At 38.6% G+C, this 17,338-nt stretch overlaps 1 protein-coding gene across 2 annotated transcripts in view; it reads right to left on the minus strand.

The window, feature by feature from the left end:
• Positions 1–17,338, minus strand: part of TAMM41 (TAM41 mitochondrial translocator assembly and maintenance homolog) — a 147,487-nt gene that overhangs the window by 41,758 nt on the left and 88,391 nt on the right. For both annotated transcript variants that reach the window (XM_053721095.1, XM_053721094.1), the window contains one exon: positions 2,961–3,023. In XM_053721095.1, coding sequence (XP_053577070.1) covers positions 2,961–3,023 — 63 coding nt within the window. The remainder of the gene's footprint in view (positions 1–2,960; positions 3,024–17,338) is intronic.

Genomic DNA, 17,338 nt, shown 5'->3' on the forward strand with positions numbered 1-17,338 from the left:
CCTGGAAGGGGTTGGGGGTTGGTCTCGGTGGGGGGGGGGGAAGCTACACTACAGAAAAGGGAATTTTTTTTAAAAAAAAGGCACATTTTGTTACAAAACTGGGTACTGGCAGACAGCTGCCAGTACCCAAGATGGCGCCCATTATTGCAGAGGGGAAGGGTTAGAGAGCAGTTTGGTGGGGGATCAGTGAGGTTGGGGTCTAAGGGGGGATCCTACAAATCAGCATATGTAAATATGCTTTTTTTTTTAAAAAAAGGGCCAAATACCTTTTATTTTAGTACTGGCAGAAACTTAAGATGGCGGGGACAATTGTGGGGTGGGGGAGGGAAGAGAGCTGTTTGGGAGGGATCAGGGGGTCTGATGTTTTAGGTGGGAGGCTGAGCTCTACACTAAAGCTAAAATTAACCCTGCAAGCTCCCTACAAGCTACATAATTAACCCCTTCACTGCTAGCCATAATACACGTGTGATGCGCAGCGGCATTTAGAGGCCTTCTAATTACCAAAAAGCAATGCCAAAGCCATATATGTCTGCTATTTCTGAACAAAGGGGATCCCAGAGAAGCATTTACAACCATTTGTGCCATAATTGCAGAAGCTGTTTGTAAATAATTTCAGTGAGAAACCTAAAATTGAGAAAAAATTTACGTTTTTTTTAATTTGATCGCATTTGGCGGTGAAATGGTGGCATGAAATATACCAAAATTGGCCTAGATCAATACTTGGGGTTGTCTACTACACTACACTAAAGCTAAAACTACCCCAAAAAGCTCCCTACATGCTCCCTAATTAACCCCTTCACTGCTGGGCATAATACACGTGTGGTGCGCAGTGGCATTTAGCGGCCTTCTAATTACCAAAAAGCAACACCAAAGTCATATATGTCTGCTATTTCTGAACAAAGGGGATCCCAGAGAAGAATTTACAACCATTTATGCCATAATTGCACAAGCTGTTTGTAAAGAATTTAAGTTAGAAACCAAAAGTTTGTGAAAAAATTTGTGAAAAGTGAACAATTTTTTTGTATTTGATTGCATTTGACGGTGAAATGGTGGCATGAAATATACCAAAACGGGCCTAGATCAATACTTTGGGATGTCTACTAAAAAAAAATATATACATGTCAATGGATATTCAGAGATTCCTGAAAGATATCAGTGCTCTAATGTAACTAGCGCTAATTTTGAAAAGAAATGGTTTGGAAATAGCAAAGTGCTACTTGTATTTATGGCCCTATAGTTTACAAAAAAAAGCAAAGAACTTGTAAACATTGGGTATTTCTAAACTCAGGACAAAATTTAGAAACTATTTAGCATGGGTGTTTTTTGGTGGTTGTAGATGTGTAACAGATTTTGGGGGTCAAAGTTAGAAAAAGTGTGTTTTTTTCTATTTTTTCCTCATATTTTATAATTTTTTTTATAGTAAATTATAAGATATGATGAAAATAATGGTATCTTTAGAAAGTCCATTTAATGGCGAGAAAAACGATATATAATATGTGTGGGTACAGTAAATGAGTAAGAGGAAAATTACAGCTAAACACAAACACTGCAGAAATGTAAAAATAGCCTTGGTCCCAAACGGACAGAAAATGGAAAAGTGCTGTGGTCATTAAGGGGTTAATATACTTTATAACCTGCAGGCCGCCTCTTATCTCATAGCATTTTAATAGGTTTTCACAGCCAGACAGTGCTAGTTCATGTGTGCTAAAATGCAAGTTTGTAAAAAGCAGTGAGATAAAGGTTATTGCAGAGGTAAAAATGTATTAATATAACAGTGTTGGTTATGCAAAACTGGGGAATCTATATAAACAATACACATTTTGGAGTAGACTGTCCCGTTAACCTAAGTGCTGTCCGCTAGAACGTGTTAGAAATCTCCACTTTAAAGGGACACTAAACTCAAAATGAAACTTTAAGAATTCAGATACAGCATGCAGTTTTAAGGGACTTTACAAATTGCATACAGTATTTATATGCATGCATTCTAAGGCACCAGCTACTACTGAATATGTACAAAAGTCCACAGTATGTATGTATATATATATATATATATATATATATATATATATATATATATATATATATATATATATATATATATATATATATATATATATATGAGACTGTGATTGGCTAATCGGTGTCACATGATACAGGGGACAGGCAATTTAAATTTTGAAATTTGATGGAAAAAAAAAATCTACTGTTCATTTAAAATTCATAGTAAGTGCTAATACATTGTCTTTTGATTGTGCACTTTTTGATTATGCAATTTTACTATATTTAATGACATTTAAATGGACATGAAATCCAATTTCTTTCTTTCATTATTCATATAGAGAATACAATTTTAAACAACTTTTCATTGTACTTCTATGATCTAATTTACTTTATTCTTGTGGAATCCTTTGTTGAAGACACAGCAATGCACATGGGTGAGCCAATAAAACGAGACCTTCCTTTTCAGCCACCCATCAGAAGCTCCTGAGCCTACCTAGGTATGCTTTTCAACAAAGGATACCACAAGAACGAAACAAATGAGCTAATACAAGAAAATTGGAACGTTGTTTAAAAGGGCATGCTTTCTCTATAAATGATGAAAGAAAAGATGTGAGCTTCCTACCCCTTTAAATATAGGAAATTGTGTCTTAAAGAGATAAAATAATGTCCCTTATAATAAGTCGCCATGTGGCTCTGCACAGAATAGAACACAAATCTGTTATGATCATATTATGGCAATGGTTTAATTGACCTTCAGCGTTATCGAGTGGTAAACAGTTATTTGAGATAAATATGCAATTGTGTTTAGTCTCTAGAAAACTCAAAAGCAACATTTTTTCTGCTGGAGAAACGTAATCTATAGTCGCGCTTATGTGCTGAATAAAATTTATCTAAATGATTGTGTATGTGCATTTTATTTACGTACAGATGGAATAACTGTAAACACGACATAGCCTTACCGGCAGTGAGAATCCCTTTTGCACTCTGAGTCAAACTGGAGGATTTTACGATGGCAAAAATAGCTGCAAGAAGATAGAAACCAGATGTTACTCGTCTTAAGTAAGTTTTGTGAAAACAATCTTTTTTCAGTGCTTTCCCACAGGTTTCCTCCACACAAAATGAATAAATACTATGCACACGCTTGTACACGCAATGCAAACAAAACGTCTTGCACACTATATTAAAATTGTAATAAATTAAATAATATATTAACCCATTAAGAATCCCCCCCAGTTTCTGTGCTTAAAGGGACATAACATTTTTGTTTTCATGATTCAGATAGAACGTACGGTTTTAAACAACTTTCTAATTTACTTCTATTATCAAATTTTCTTTGTTTTCTTGTTATCCTATGTTGAAAATCAGGGCTGTAATCTCCGAAGTATGCACGTGTCTGCAGCACTATATGACAACAGTTTTGCAACAATGTTATACATTAGCAAGAACACTAGATGGCAGCACTTACATCCGGTCATGTAGTGCTTCAGGTACTTGTAAGCTACCTACTTAGGTATCTCTTCAACATAGAATAACATGAGAAAAAAGCAAATTTGATATAAGTAAATTGGAAACTTTTTAAAATTGTATTCTCCATCTGAATAATGAAAGAACAATTGTGGGTTTTTATGTCACTTTAAATGACAGAGAAAGTGTTAGCATTTTGCTATCACTCCTTTTAAACAGAAATAGAGTCTGTTTTTTTTATTTACCTATCAAATATATATTTATTTTAGTAGACAACCTAAGGTATTGATATAGGCCAATTTTGTTATATTTCATGAAACCATTTCACCGCCAAATGCCAGTATATTTAAAAAAAAAAACAAACTTTGGTTTTATCAATGAAATTATTTACATACCGCTTGTGCAATCATGACACAAATGGTTGTAAAAGCTTCTCTGGGATCCCCTTTGTTTGGGAATAGGAGACAAGAGTGGCTTTGCCATTGTTTTTTGGTAATTAGAAGCTTGCTAATTGCAGCAGCACACCACAATTCTAAAATCCCAGCAGTGATCCCCTCCCAAACCGCTCTCTTACTCCCCCACCCACACTAATCCCTACCAACTTAGGTACTGGCAGACAGTCTGCCAGTATGCAGTTTAGGGCTTTTTTTTCTTTTCTGCAGTGTAGTGATCCCCACAACCCTTCTACCTCCCTTATCCTTCTCAAAGAGCTCTCTAACCCTCCCACTAGCGGTAGCCATCTTTAATACTACCCCAAATTTGTGGGGTTTTGTTAAAAAAATAATAATAAAAAAATAAAATAAATATATATATATATATATATATATATATATATATATATATATACACACACACTGTATATACATACATACACATACATATATAGAGTACACCTCCCTGTTTTCTGTAAGTAGGGTCCCTCCCACCTTGCAGCTGTGCATAATTATTAGGCAACTTAACAAAAAACAAATATATACCCATTTCAATTATTTATTTTTACCAGTGAAACCAATATAACATCTCAACATTCACAAATATACATTTCTGACATTCAAAAACAAAACAAAAACAAATCAGTGACCAATATAGCCACCTTTCTTTGCAAGGACACTCAAAAGCCTGCCATCCATGGATTCTGTCAGTGTTTTGATCTGTTCACCAGCAACATTGCGTGCAGCAGCAACCACAGCCTCCCAGACACTGTTCAGAGAGGTGTACTGTTTTCCCTCCTTGTAAATCTCACATTTGATGATGGACCACAGGTTCTCAATGGGGTTCAGATCAGATGAACAAGGAGGCCATGTCATTAGATTTTCTTCTTTTATACCCTTTCTTGCCAGCCACGCTGTGGAGTACTTGGACGCGTGTGATGGAGCATTGTCCTGCATGAAAATCATGTTTTTCTTGAAGGATACAGACTTCTTCCTGTACCACTACTTGAAGAAGGTGTCTTCCAGAAACTGGCAGTAGGACTGGGAGTTGAGCTTGACTCCATCCTCAACCCGAAAAGGCCCCACAAGCTCATCTTTGATGATACCAGCCCAAACCAGTACTCCACCTCCACTTTGCTGGCGTCTGAGTCGGACTGGAGCTCTCTGCCCTTTACCAATCCAGCCACGGGCCCATCCATCTGGCCCATCAAGACTCACTCATTTCATCAGTCCATAAAACCTTAGAAAAATCAGTCTTGAGATATTTCTTGGCCCAGTCTTGACGTTTCAGCTTGTGTGTCTTGTTCAGTGGTGGTCGTCTTTCAGCCTTTCTTACCTTGGCCATGTCTCTGAGTATTGCACACCTTGTGCTTTTGAGCACTCCAGTGATGTTGCAGCTCTGAAATATGGCCAAACTGGTGGCAAGTGGCATCTTGGCAGCTGCACGCTTGACTTTTCTCAGTTCATGGGCAGTTATTTTGCGCCTTGGTTTTCCACACGCTTCTTGCGACCCTGTTGACTATTTTGAATGAAACGCTTGATTGTTCGATGATCACGCTTCAGAAGCTTTGCAATTTTAAGAGTGCTGCATCCCTCTGCAAGATATCTCACTATTTTTGACTTTTCTGAGCCTGTCAAGTCCTTCTTTTGACCCATTTTGCCAAAGGAAAGGAAGTTGCCTAATAATTATGCACACCTGATATAGGGTGTTGTTGTCATTAGACCACACCCCTTCTCATTACAGAGATGCACATCACCTAATATGCTTAATTGGTAGTAGGCTTTCGAGCCTATACAGCTTGGAGTAAGACAACATGCATAAAGAGGATGATGTGGTCAAAATACTCATTTGCCTAATAATTCTGCACTCCCTGTATATATATATATATATATATATATATATATATATATATATATATATATATATATATATATATATATATATATATATATATATATACACACACACACATCTGTTATGTGGTACAATGGGCTTCCTTCATAATGCATGACATATATATACGTCCTATTGGGTTAAGGGCACTCATATATATTATATACCATTTTTAACACACAAATTTCGTGTGATATTTTACAGTATATGGGTACATAAAATAATAAATAGGAATTTAATAATGAAAAATGCACAGAAGATCTAAGTGTAGTATTAAAAGCACCAATTTATTAAAAAGGCAAATAAAACTATACATTCACAAGGATACCCTCAAACATATGAGGTATGTAATTGCAATGGTTAACAATTTGGTCCCCTCAGAGCCGTTTCACCAGAAGTCCACACTTTCAACAAGTCCCCAGGTAATGCGGTTGTTCAAGTTTACTACTAACAGCTCCACCGGACCAAACAACCAATGAATATAAAAGCGGAGACCGTGTGTCTCAAGTAACAGCTGATCTGTAAAAGCCAGCGTCAGTCCAGCCGTCACTGTAAGCGCACTCACGTCTCCCGTATCGTATAATGGGCGTGGCCTAACGCGTTTCGTGGGCTCCTCCTCGCTTCGTCAGAGGATATGCCCATCCTCTCTTTCGTCCTCCCCTTTATGGTCACCGTACAGCTCACTGACTCACACACATTGGATCAGAGTGAGTGGGTGGCTCTAACCGGGGTATGACTTCACAATGTAGTAACATATTATTTACATCTATCAATGCATTTTTTACACAGCTTGCAATGCTAATGCGATCCTAAAAGATTATAATACAAATATCACAAATAACCATTAAGTGCCATTCATGTTAACCTCATTTTATGCATATTTCTGAAACATCCACTCAGTCCATAAAATAAAAATACAAATAAACAAGTAGTAAATAATAAATACTCCTGATATATAAGTAATAACATAATCTAAAATAACTCCTGGCTACTCTCACTACATACTTGTCCATCCTCTGCATATCTATCTTTATTTGTCACTTTTATATACTTATGTATGTATGATAAAGCATAACCTAATATCAGAAAATTCTCCATCATTAGCAACAGAGTTCACTCAGTAACCTAAAATCGTGTTAATTTAATTCAATTTAGAATGCATAAAAAGCCTATGGATCAAGTACGTCTCCCGCTGTCTTAACTGTAATAAACGATCATCTCCCCTCATAGCGCTTTTAACATGCTCAATGGCTACTATGGTCAATCCTGTACTATCCTTATTGTGTACTTCTATAGTAGCCATTGAGCATGTTAAAAGCGCTATGAGGGGAAGTGATCGTTTATTACAGTTAAGACAGTGGGAGACGTACTGGATCCATAGGCTGGATACTATAGATCCAGTAGGTCTGAACCGCGATATAGATCTGGCTGCTTTTTTGGATGTTTAGACCGTATTTTTTACACATTCTAAATTGAATTAAAATGAACAACATTTTAGGTTACTGAGTGAACTATGTTGCTAATGATTTTAGATTATGTTATTACTTATATATCAGGATTATTATTATTTATTATTTTTTATTTACTACTCATTTATTTGTATTTTTACTTTATGGACTGAGTTTATGTTTCAGAAATATGCATAAAAACTTAAATTATGCTTACCAGATCATTTTCTTTTCTTCTGACAGGGAGAGTCCACAGCTGCATTCATTACTTTTGGGAAATACAGAACCTGGCCACCAGGAGGAGGCAAAGACACCCTAGCCAAAGGCTTAAATACCTTCCCAACTTCCATTAACCCCCCAGTCATTCTGCCAAGGGAACAAGGAACAGAAGAAGAAATATCAGGGTGAAAAAAGGTGCCAGAAGAACAAAAAAAATTATGGCCGCCCCATGAAAAACACAGGCGGGGAGCTATGGACTCTCCCCGTCAGAAGAAAAGAAAATTATCTGGTAAGCATAATTTAAAAAGCCCCTAGCATAACTCAAAAAGAGCAGACTACAAGGCTGTAATAGGACAAAGTTGCGTAGAAAATACTCTACCAACAGAGGAGAGCAACAGAAAGAAAAGTTCCAGACTACCTCCAACATGGATCCCAAGGAACCAATGTAAAGCCTTAACCAAAACCGAAGTCCTAGAAGGACAAAAAGGTAGAACCCTCTACCTTACCACAAAGCACTATCCAGCACTAAGAAACTGACAAAACAGATAGGAATATCTGTATATGCCCCAGTCGAAAGCCGCAGGCTTCCATCTGATAGGCGGTTCAACTAAGCGTCAAGCCAAAAACTAGACAAGGTAGATAGGAAGTTTGTACCAGAACCTTCCTGGAATAGAAAAAAATCTGAAAACAGTGCGGATCAACTCCTCCCTACCAGAAAAACAGGTAAGGGAGGACAGCACCCTGACCAAGAATGAAAAAACAGTAACTTGCAGAGGAAAAGTTCAGCTGCGATGCCTCCCATGTACAGAAAGAGCACTCAGTAACTTCTCATGAAACGCGGTCGATGCTCAACAGTACAGTCAGAATTCCTGACCCCCACTCCGAGCAAGCTGTCCCAGAGCCGAAGCGACTGGGAAAATCCAAAGGACAGAGGAGAACAAAAATTCTCCGTAACGACCAGGCCCAGAGATCAGTAACAAATCTCCAGCCACGAAAACCAAAGTTGGACTAGTCTGGGATCTGAACCCGGGACCACTCGCGCCTTAAGCGAGAATCACACTCAGGAAAAGGAGGAAGAGGAACGAACCCTCAGAGGAGACAGACAAAAATTATTATTTAGGAAGGAGGCACAATGGATTAGGAGGTTAGATACATTAACAATTGTGTGATATAGTGAGCGCTGGGAAGCTTAAAAGGACTGTGAGGTATGGATATGTTAAAAATGGAATGTATTTATTACAGTTAATATACAATGAAAATACAATATAATACATACAAATTAAAAAGCTTCTAAAATTCTTCCTAAAATCTCTATGGATCCATGAGATATAAGTCTTAAGGATATAGTGTTACCTATATCTGTGGTGTTGGAACAAATATTACGTTAGCTCCGACAACAGTCTAAGACCATAGTATTATGGTCTATAAATTGCAATTTAAGCACAGATATTTACAAACAGCAGATGTGATGTAAATGGACACAATTGGCGTAGTACAATGTCAATAATACAGATGTCAACAATACAGATGCAGTATAAAAGTATAAGTGATAGAAATACAATATAAATAAAAGTGTAGGAGAAATCCAATTGTGTAAAAATGGAAATAAAATTTGTTGAAAAAATGAAGAAATTTATGTCTCTCAAATAGTTTCTTAAAAAATGTCTCTTTGGAAAATCACAGTGTTCCAAAAAAAAAAAAAAAAAAAAAAAGAAATAAATAAAAATATACATATATCAGAGTGTTCCACAAAAATTGCAAAAGTGTTCCACAAAAATTGTAAAAAATTAATCCACAAATAAATATCAAAGTGTTCAAAAAATATGGTGGGTAAGTGCGTTCAAAGAAATCCTAGATGATTAACTTCCAAAATAAACTCCAATAGCTGTGGTAATCCTCCTCCTAATCTGTGGGTGAAATAAAGTGCAATAGTGTAATAACGTCTAGATGTGGTATAATAAAATCAGAAATTTGCTCACCAGTATGTCGACGCGTTTCGGCCCTCCTAGGCCTTTCTCAAGACAATCATTCTTGAGATATACTCTCTTTAGAATCGTATTTGGGGCAACAATTTTTATAGATATAAGTGCTTGGGATACATTATGGGAAATTGGAAAATGTGAATAATTTTTGCACTGTCCCTTTAAGAATTGTCCCTCAAAAAATTTGCACATATATTTTTTCTAAAATATACTATTGAACATAAATTCTCTTGTATCATAAATATGTTGCAATAGAGACCTTTACCTCTCCTACCTTAAGCTTCGTACACCATGCTCACATAGGTAGAAAACGTCATAGTGATATATTTGAGGTCGGTGTTGCAACAACTTTATAGATATAAGTGATTGGGATGCATTTATGAGACACTGGGATATGTGAAGATGTTTGCACTGTCTCTTTAAGACTTGTCCCTTGGTAATTTGTTCATATATTGTTTAGATAATATACTTTTGAACATTTGCTCTGGTTTTTTGTCCCTTATAGATACAATATGAGAGGGTTCGAGTGACATATATCTGTTGAGATATTTGAATATCTAATCTGTTAGAAAAATACTACAATAAGTAATGTACTTTTGTATCGCAAATATGTTGTGACTGAGACTATTATCCCTGCAAAGTTAGGATCTGGATATCTGGCCCAAAGAGTTAGAAAGCATATTATTGTGGCATATCTGTGGACGTAATATGAATCCGCGATTAAGCAAGTGTTGAGCATAGAGCTGTGATAATGAAACACTGACGAGTTTGAAATATGTGTGATGTATTAGAGGTGTGGATGGGTTTGTCCAATCAAGATTGAGCAATTGACCGTTAAAAGAGCACCTCTGACAGATACACCTGTATATTCCTTGACAAAGGGCGGAGTCCCGAAACGTGCGTCGGAATCATTAGGCGCCATCACCTGCATTTACTCTGTGTCGGATAAGTTACAGATTCAGGAATAGACGGACCGGTATGATATTGAGGTAGGAGACCGGAGGGGTCTTGAAGGTTTCCATTTCCACAACTAATAGTGGTAAGTCTCACGGTGGCACTAGGCATTACGAGAGTGAAGATCCAGGTAACACTGTTTTACATCTGTTGCTGTGTACAATTGTTGCAATAAGTCATACAAAAGACTGTCGCCTAGATTTAGAGTTTTGTCGGTAACGACCCGCGTAGCTAACGCTGGCTTTTTTCTGGCCGCACCTTTTAAATACCTCTGGTATTGAGAGTTCACAGAATGGCTGCGTTAGGCTCCAAAAAGGGAGCGTACAGGCATATTTACCGCCACTGCAACTCTCGATACCAGAGTTGCTTACTGACGCGGCCAGCTTCAAAAACGTGCTCGTGCACGATTCCCCCATAGAAAACAATGGGGCTGTTTGAGCTGAAAAAAAACCTAACACCTGCAAAAAAGCCGCGTTCAGCTCCTAACGCAGCCCCATTGTTTCCTATGGGGAAACACTTCCTACGTCTGCACCTAACATTCTAACATGTACCCCGAGTCTAAACACCCCTAACCTTACACTTATTAACCCCTAATCTGCCGCCCCCGCTATCGCTGACCCCTGCATATTATTTTTAAACCCTAATCTGCCGCTACATTATCCCTATGCACCCCTAATCTGCTGCCCTAACATCGCCAACCCCTATATTATATTTATTAACCCCTAATCTGCCCCCCCCACAACGTCGCCTCCACCTGCCTACACTTATTAACCCCTAATCTGCCGAGCGAACCGCACCGCTATTATAATACAGTTATTAACCCCTAATCCGCCTCACTAACCCTATAATAAATAGTATTAACCCCTAATCTGCCCTCCGTAACATCGCCGACACCTAACTTCAAACATTAACCCCTAATCTGCCGACTGGAGCTCACCGCTATTCTAATAAATGTATTAACCCCTAAAGCTAAGTCTAACCCTAACACTAACACCCCCCTAAATTAAATATAATTTAAATCTAACGAAATTAATTAACTCTTATTAAATAAATTATTCCTATTTAAAGCTAAATACTTCCCTGTAAAATAAATCCTAATATAGCTACAATATAAATTATATTTATATTATAGCTATTTTAGGATTTATATTTATTTTACAGGTAACTTTGTATTTATTTTAACCAGGTACAATAGCTATTAAATAGTTAAGAACTATTTAATAGCTAAAATAGTTAAAATAATTACAAAATTACCTGTAAAATAAATCCTAACCTAAGTTACAATTAAACCTAACACTACACTATCAATAAATTAATTAAATACAATATCTACAAATAAATACAATGAAATAAACTAACTAAAGTACAAAAAATAAAAAAGAACTAAGTTACAAAAAATAAAAAAATATTTACAAACATCAGAAAAATATTTCAACAATTTTAAACTAATTACACCTACTCTAAGCCCCCTAATAAAATAACAAAGACCCCCAAAATAATAAAATGCCCTAGCCTATTCTAAATTACTAAAGTTCAAAGCTCTTTTACCTTACCAGACCTGAACAGGGCCCTTTGCGAGGCATGCCCCAAAGAATTCAGCTCTTTTGCCTGTAAAAAAAACACATACAATACCCCCCCCAACATTACAACCCACCACCCACATACCCCTAATCTAACCCAAACCCCCTTAAATAAACCTAACACTAAGCCCCTGAAGATCTTCCTACCTTATCTTCACCATACCAGGTTCACCGATCGATCCAGAAGAGCTCCTCCGAAGTCTTGATCCAAGCCCAAGCGGGGGGCTGAAGATGTCCATGATCCGGCTGAAGTCTTCATCCAAGCGGGAGCTGAAGAGGTCCATGATCCGGCTGAAGTCTTCATCCAAGCGGGAGCTGAAGAGGTCCATGATCCGGCTGAAGTCTTCTATCAACGGCATCTTCAATCTTCTTTCTTCCGGATCCATGTTCATCTTGCAGACCTCCGACGCGGAACATCCTGCTGGCCCGACGGACTACCGACAAATGAAGGCTCCTTTAAGGGACGTCATCCAAGATGGCGTCCCTCGAATTTCGATTGGCTGATAGGATTCTATCAGCCAATCGGAATTAAGGTAGGAAAATTCTGATTGGCTGATGGAATCAGCCAATCAGAATCAAGTTCAATCCGATTGGCTGATCCGATCAGCCAATCAGATTGAGCTCGCATTCTATTGGCTGTTACGATCAGCCAATAGAATGCAAGCTCAATCTGATTGGCTGATCGGATCAGCCAATCGGATTGAACTTGATTCTGATTGGTTGATTCCATCAGCCAATCAGAATTTTCCTACCTTAATTCCGATTGGCTGATAGAATCCTATCAGCCAATCGGAATTCGAGGGACGCCATCTTGGATGACGTCCATTAAAGGAGCCTTCATTCGTCGGTAGTCCGTCGGGCCAGCAGGATGTTCCGCGTCGGAGGTCTGCAAGATGAACATGGATCCGGAAGAAAGAAGATTGAAGATGCCTTTGATAGAAGACTTCAGCCGGATCATGGACCTCTTTCGCTCCCGCTTGGATGAAGACTTCAGCCGGATCATGGACTTCTTCAGCTCCCGCTTGGATGAAGACTTCATCCGGATCATGGACATCTTCAGCCCCCTGCTTGGGCTTGGATCAAGACATCGGAGGAGCTCTTCTGGATCGATCGGTGAACCTGGTATGGTGAAGATAAGGTAGGAAGATCTTCAGGGGCTTAGTGTTAGGTTTATTTAAGGGGGGTTTGGGTTAGATTAGGGGTATGTGGGTGGTGGGTTGTAATGTTGAGGGGGGGGGTATTGTATGTGTTTTTTTTACAGGCAAAAGAGCTGAATTCTTTGGGGCATGCCCCGAAAAGGGCCCTGTTCAGGGCTAGTAAGGTAAAAGAGCTTTGAACTTTAGTAATTTAGAATAGGGTAGGGCATTTTTTTATTTTGGGGGTCTTTGTTATTTTATTAGGGGGCTTAGAGTAGGTGTAATTAGTTTAAAATTGTTGTAATATTTTTCTGATGTTTGTAAATATTTTTTTATTTTTTGTAACTTAGTTCTTTTTTATTTTTTGTACTTTAGTTAGTTTATTTCATTGTATTTATTTGTAGATATTGTATTTAATTAATTTATTGATAGTGTAGTGTTAGGTTTAATTGTAACTTAGGTTAGGATTTATTTTACAGGTAATTTTGTAATTATTTTATCTATTTTAGCTATTAAATAGTTCTTAACTATTTAATAGCTATTGTACCTGGTTAAAATAAATACAAAGTTACCTGTAAAATAAATATAAATCCTAAAATAGCTATAATATAAATATAATTTATATTGTAGCTATATTAGGATTTATTTTACAGGTAAGTATTTAGCTTTAAATAGGAATAATTTATTTAATAAGAGTTAATTAATTTCGTTAGATTTAAATTATATTTAACTTAGGGGGGTGTTAGTGTTAGGGTTAGACTTAGCTTTAGGGGTTAATACATTTATTAGAATAGCGGTGAGCTCCAGTCGGCAGATTAGGGGTTAATGTTTGAAGTTAGGTGTCAGCGATGTTAGGGAGGGCAGATTAGGGGTTAATACTATTTATTATAGGGTTAGTGAGGCGGATTAGGGGTTAATAACTTTATTATAATAGCGGTGCGGTCCGCTCGGCAGATTAGGGGTTAATAAGTGTAGGCAGGTGGAGGCGACGTTGTGGGGGCAGATTAGGGGTTAATAAATATAATATAGGGGTCGGCGGTGTTAGGGGCAGCAGATTAGGGGTACATAAGTATAACGTAGGTGGCGGTCGGCAGATTAGGGGTTAATAAGTGTAGGTAGCTGGCGGCGACGTTGTGGGGGGCAGATTAGGGGTTAATAAATATAATATAGGGGTCGGCGGTGTTAGGGGCAGCAGATTAGGGGTACATAAGTATAACGTAGGTGGCGGTCGGCAGATTAGGGGTTAAAAAAATTTAATCGAGTGGCGGCGATGTGGGGGGACCTCGGTTTAGGGGTACATAGGTAGTTTATGGGTGTTAGTGTACTTTAGAGCACAGTAGATAAGAGCTTTATAAACCGGTGTTAGCCCAGAAAGCTCTTAACTACTGACTTTTTTCTGCGGATGGAGTTTTGTCGTTAGATTTCTAACGCTCACTTCAGCCACGACTCTAAATACCGGAGTTAGAAAGATCCCATTGAAAAGATAGGATACGCAATTGACGTAAGGGGATCTGCGGTATGGAAAAGTCGCGGCTGGAAAGTGAGCGTTAGACCCTTTCCTGACTGACTCCAAATACCGGCGGTAGCCTAAAACCAGCGTTAGGAGCCTCTAACGCTGGTTTTGACGGCTACCGCCAAACTCTAAATCTAGGCCTGTGAGAGCTGATTAAAACAGCGCTGGATATGTTGTGTACTATGAGCGAAGATGTATTAACAAGTCATATTAAAGACTCTGAGAGCTGATTAAACAGTGTTGGATACGTTGTGCACTGTGAGTGTATATGGTGTGAGGTTGGAATGTCAATTTAAGAACATTACCTTGGTCATAACCGACTGTGAAATATGAGTAATCTGGTATTGTGGATAAGACACAGCAGCCTATTTTGGTTTACATGTATATATGAAAAGTATTTATGAACTGTGACATCGCAGTAACTATCAGGATCTGTATTCACTGATATGAGAGATTGGGACGATACCCATAAGACAAGATTGGATCACGATTCTAAAAAGTATCTCCCTTCAGTCAGTAATATACTGCTTGACAAAACACGTTACTTTGTTTCAAGGGATCATTAAGAGATCTTCAAAAATACTGTACCATCAAGGCTGAGAGACTCTTTTTCTCTTTTTTTCAAAAAAACTTTTTTATATTTTGTGTTGCAGGTGGTGCCGGTCATTACCCCCTTGGGACGCCTTGGGGGCAGTATATACATATTTTTTCTCTTTTTTTTTTTAAGTATGTTTTTTTTTCTGTGTGTGTATGTTTCATTGAGCTTAATTGAGCGGTTTTGTAGGGTGGATGGGGTTTGTGTGAATGAGAGTAGACAAACATTTGTACTCTCATGATTATGCAAAGTATTTGATGCATATTTGTTGGAGAATAAAGAATTTCTAAATATTTCTAAGACTCTAATGCTGGGATTTATTTATTAAGATATTAGTTTAGAGTAAGGGACCAGACTCTATTCCGTGCATGAGCATATTTATTTTAAGGATTTGTGTAAAAGGGTAGTGCTGTCACTTTGTATGTTTACCTCAGAGAGACTAGTTCGGGTTCCAAGATACCTACTCACATCTACCTTCAGAACTGAAGGGGAAGGTACACTCAACCAAGAGAGACCCTCGACAACTATCAGAATAGTATGCAACATGAAAATCCAACCTTCCAGGTGGACACAAACTCATGATGTCCTGTACGCCAAACAGGGCAAACCCCATCGAACTACGAGATCCGAGGAAGAAAATTACTTCCGGGGGAGCCAACAGGATAGATGCAGTAGACCAGATTCTCCCAAAAGAAGGAATCGAAGACTCAACAGCTTGCTAGCACCCATGCAAGGCGCAAATAGCTGCAACTGGTCTTCAAACGGCAAATCCGCTTGCTAGGTAGCTAAGGTACCATCCGGCAACTACAGTCAGCTCATAAAAGAGTCTGCCAGTAGGAAACAAGGAGATTCTCCTGGATCGGGAAAACCAACCTGTTACTCAACCGGCAAGATCCAAAGTCTATGAGGTCTGGAAAACAGAGTAACCAAAATGCCCAGTCAAAGACAATGACTTGGTTAAAAGACCAGACACTCGGAGCCGGATCCAAACTAAGAACCCTTGAGGAACATCCCCAAGATTACTCCATCTGAAGATGACCTTGCATCAATGTTGAAGCAATCACAGCCATGCCCCCACGGGGTCTTAAAAACTGATCTCCCATGTAAATTTCTTAGAGACTGAGCACTCATCCCCAACGGGCCTCTCGGATCCACACCCACCAAGTAGACAAAGGCAGGACCTAAAAGGGATCAGAACTCAAACTAGAAAGTAATCTCTGATTAAAAAAATATGACAGTCTCTATAAGATCCACTCTGAATCGACATCCGGGGGCCCCTACGGTTCAAGGAATTGACGAATGAACGAGCATCCTAAAACTCCTAGCAGGCGACAGAACCAAACCGAATTGCCCAAGCAGGGGCAACCATACATAAGAAAAGGAGACAACATACAATCACCCAGATCCCCAAAATTATAGGATCAGAAGAGGATAACGTTTGAAAAACAGACCCTAAGGACCGGATTCCCTAAATTAGATGACGGGAAGACTGACCCCAATAAAAATGGGAAAAAAATACACGACCAACCTCGACCATAAGGAAGAGGTACTGTCAAAAGAGATTGGAACTAATCTGGACAATGCAATCCGGAATGAAGTACCATAGAGGAGAAGTAAACGTCCCCTAGACCAGGTACGGAAAATCTCTATGGAGTCATCTGAACCCCCTCCCCTATTCGAAAGGGAGAACCAAAGGACCTCAGGAACCCTCAAGTATATGGTCATAGCAGGATCCGTAATCCCAGCTAACCCTGCTAGCTATGCAGGGACAGGACACCTAGGACTGAGTACATCAAACATCGGACGCCCCACCCAGATGAATAAACTATGACCAGCCTGACATCTAGGATAGAAGGGCCTTCATAACTTGTAGTAGAAGAAAATAACCTCTTAAAAGAAGTAAGCAAACTCAGTACCCAAACAGGACCAGCCTGTTGTCAAGGGCACAACGTGTTCGATATGGGCCCTAAGGAACAGAGATAACTAGTACCCAACCAGGACCAACCTGATATACAGGGCATAACAGAACTGTTCAAGGCCACTGAAAAGTCTAAGCCCTAGCAGGGCTAGACCAAATAAACATATAAACAAAAGACATGTATGGCTCTGAGACCTATGCCA

The sequence above is a fragment of the Bombina bombina genome, chromosome 7 (genome assembly GCF_027579735.1).
Source record: "Bombina bombina isolate aBomBom1 chromosome 7, aBomBom1.pri, whole genome shotgun sequence".
In the NCBI taxonomy this organism is placed as follows: Eukaryota; Metazoa; Chordata; class Amphibia; order Anura; family Bombinatoridae; genus Bombina; species Bombina bombina.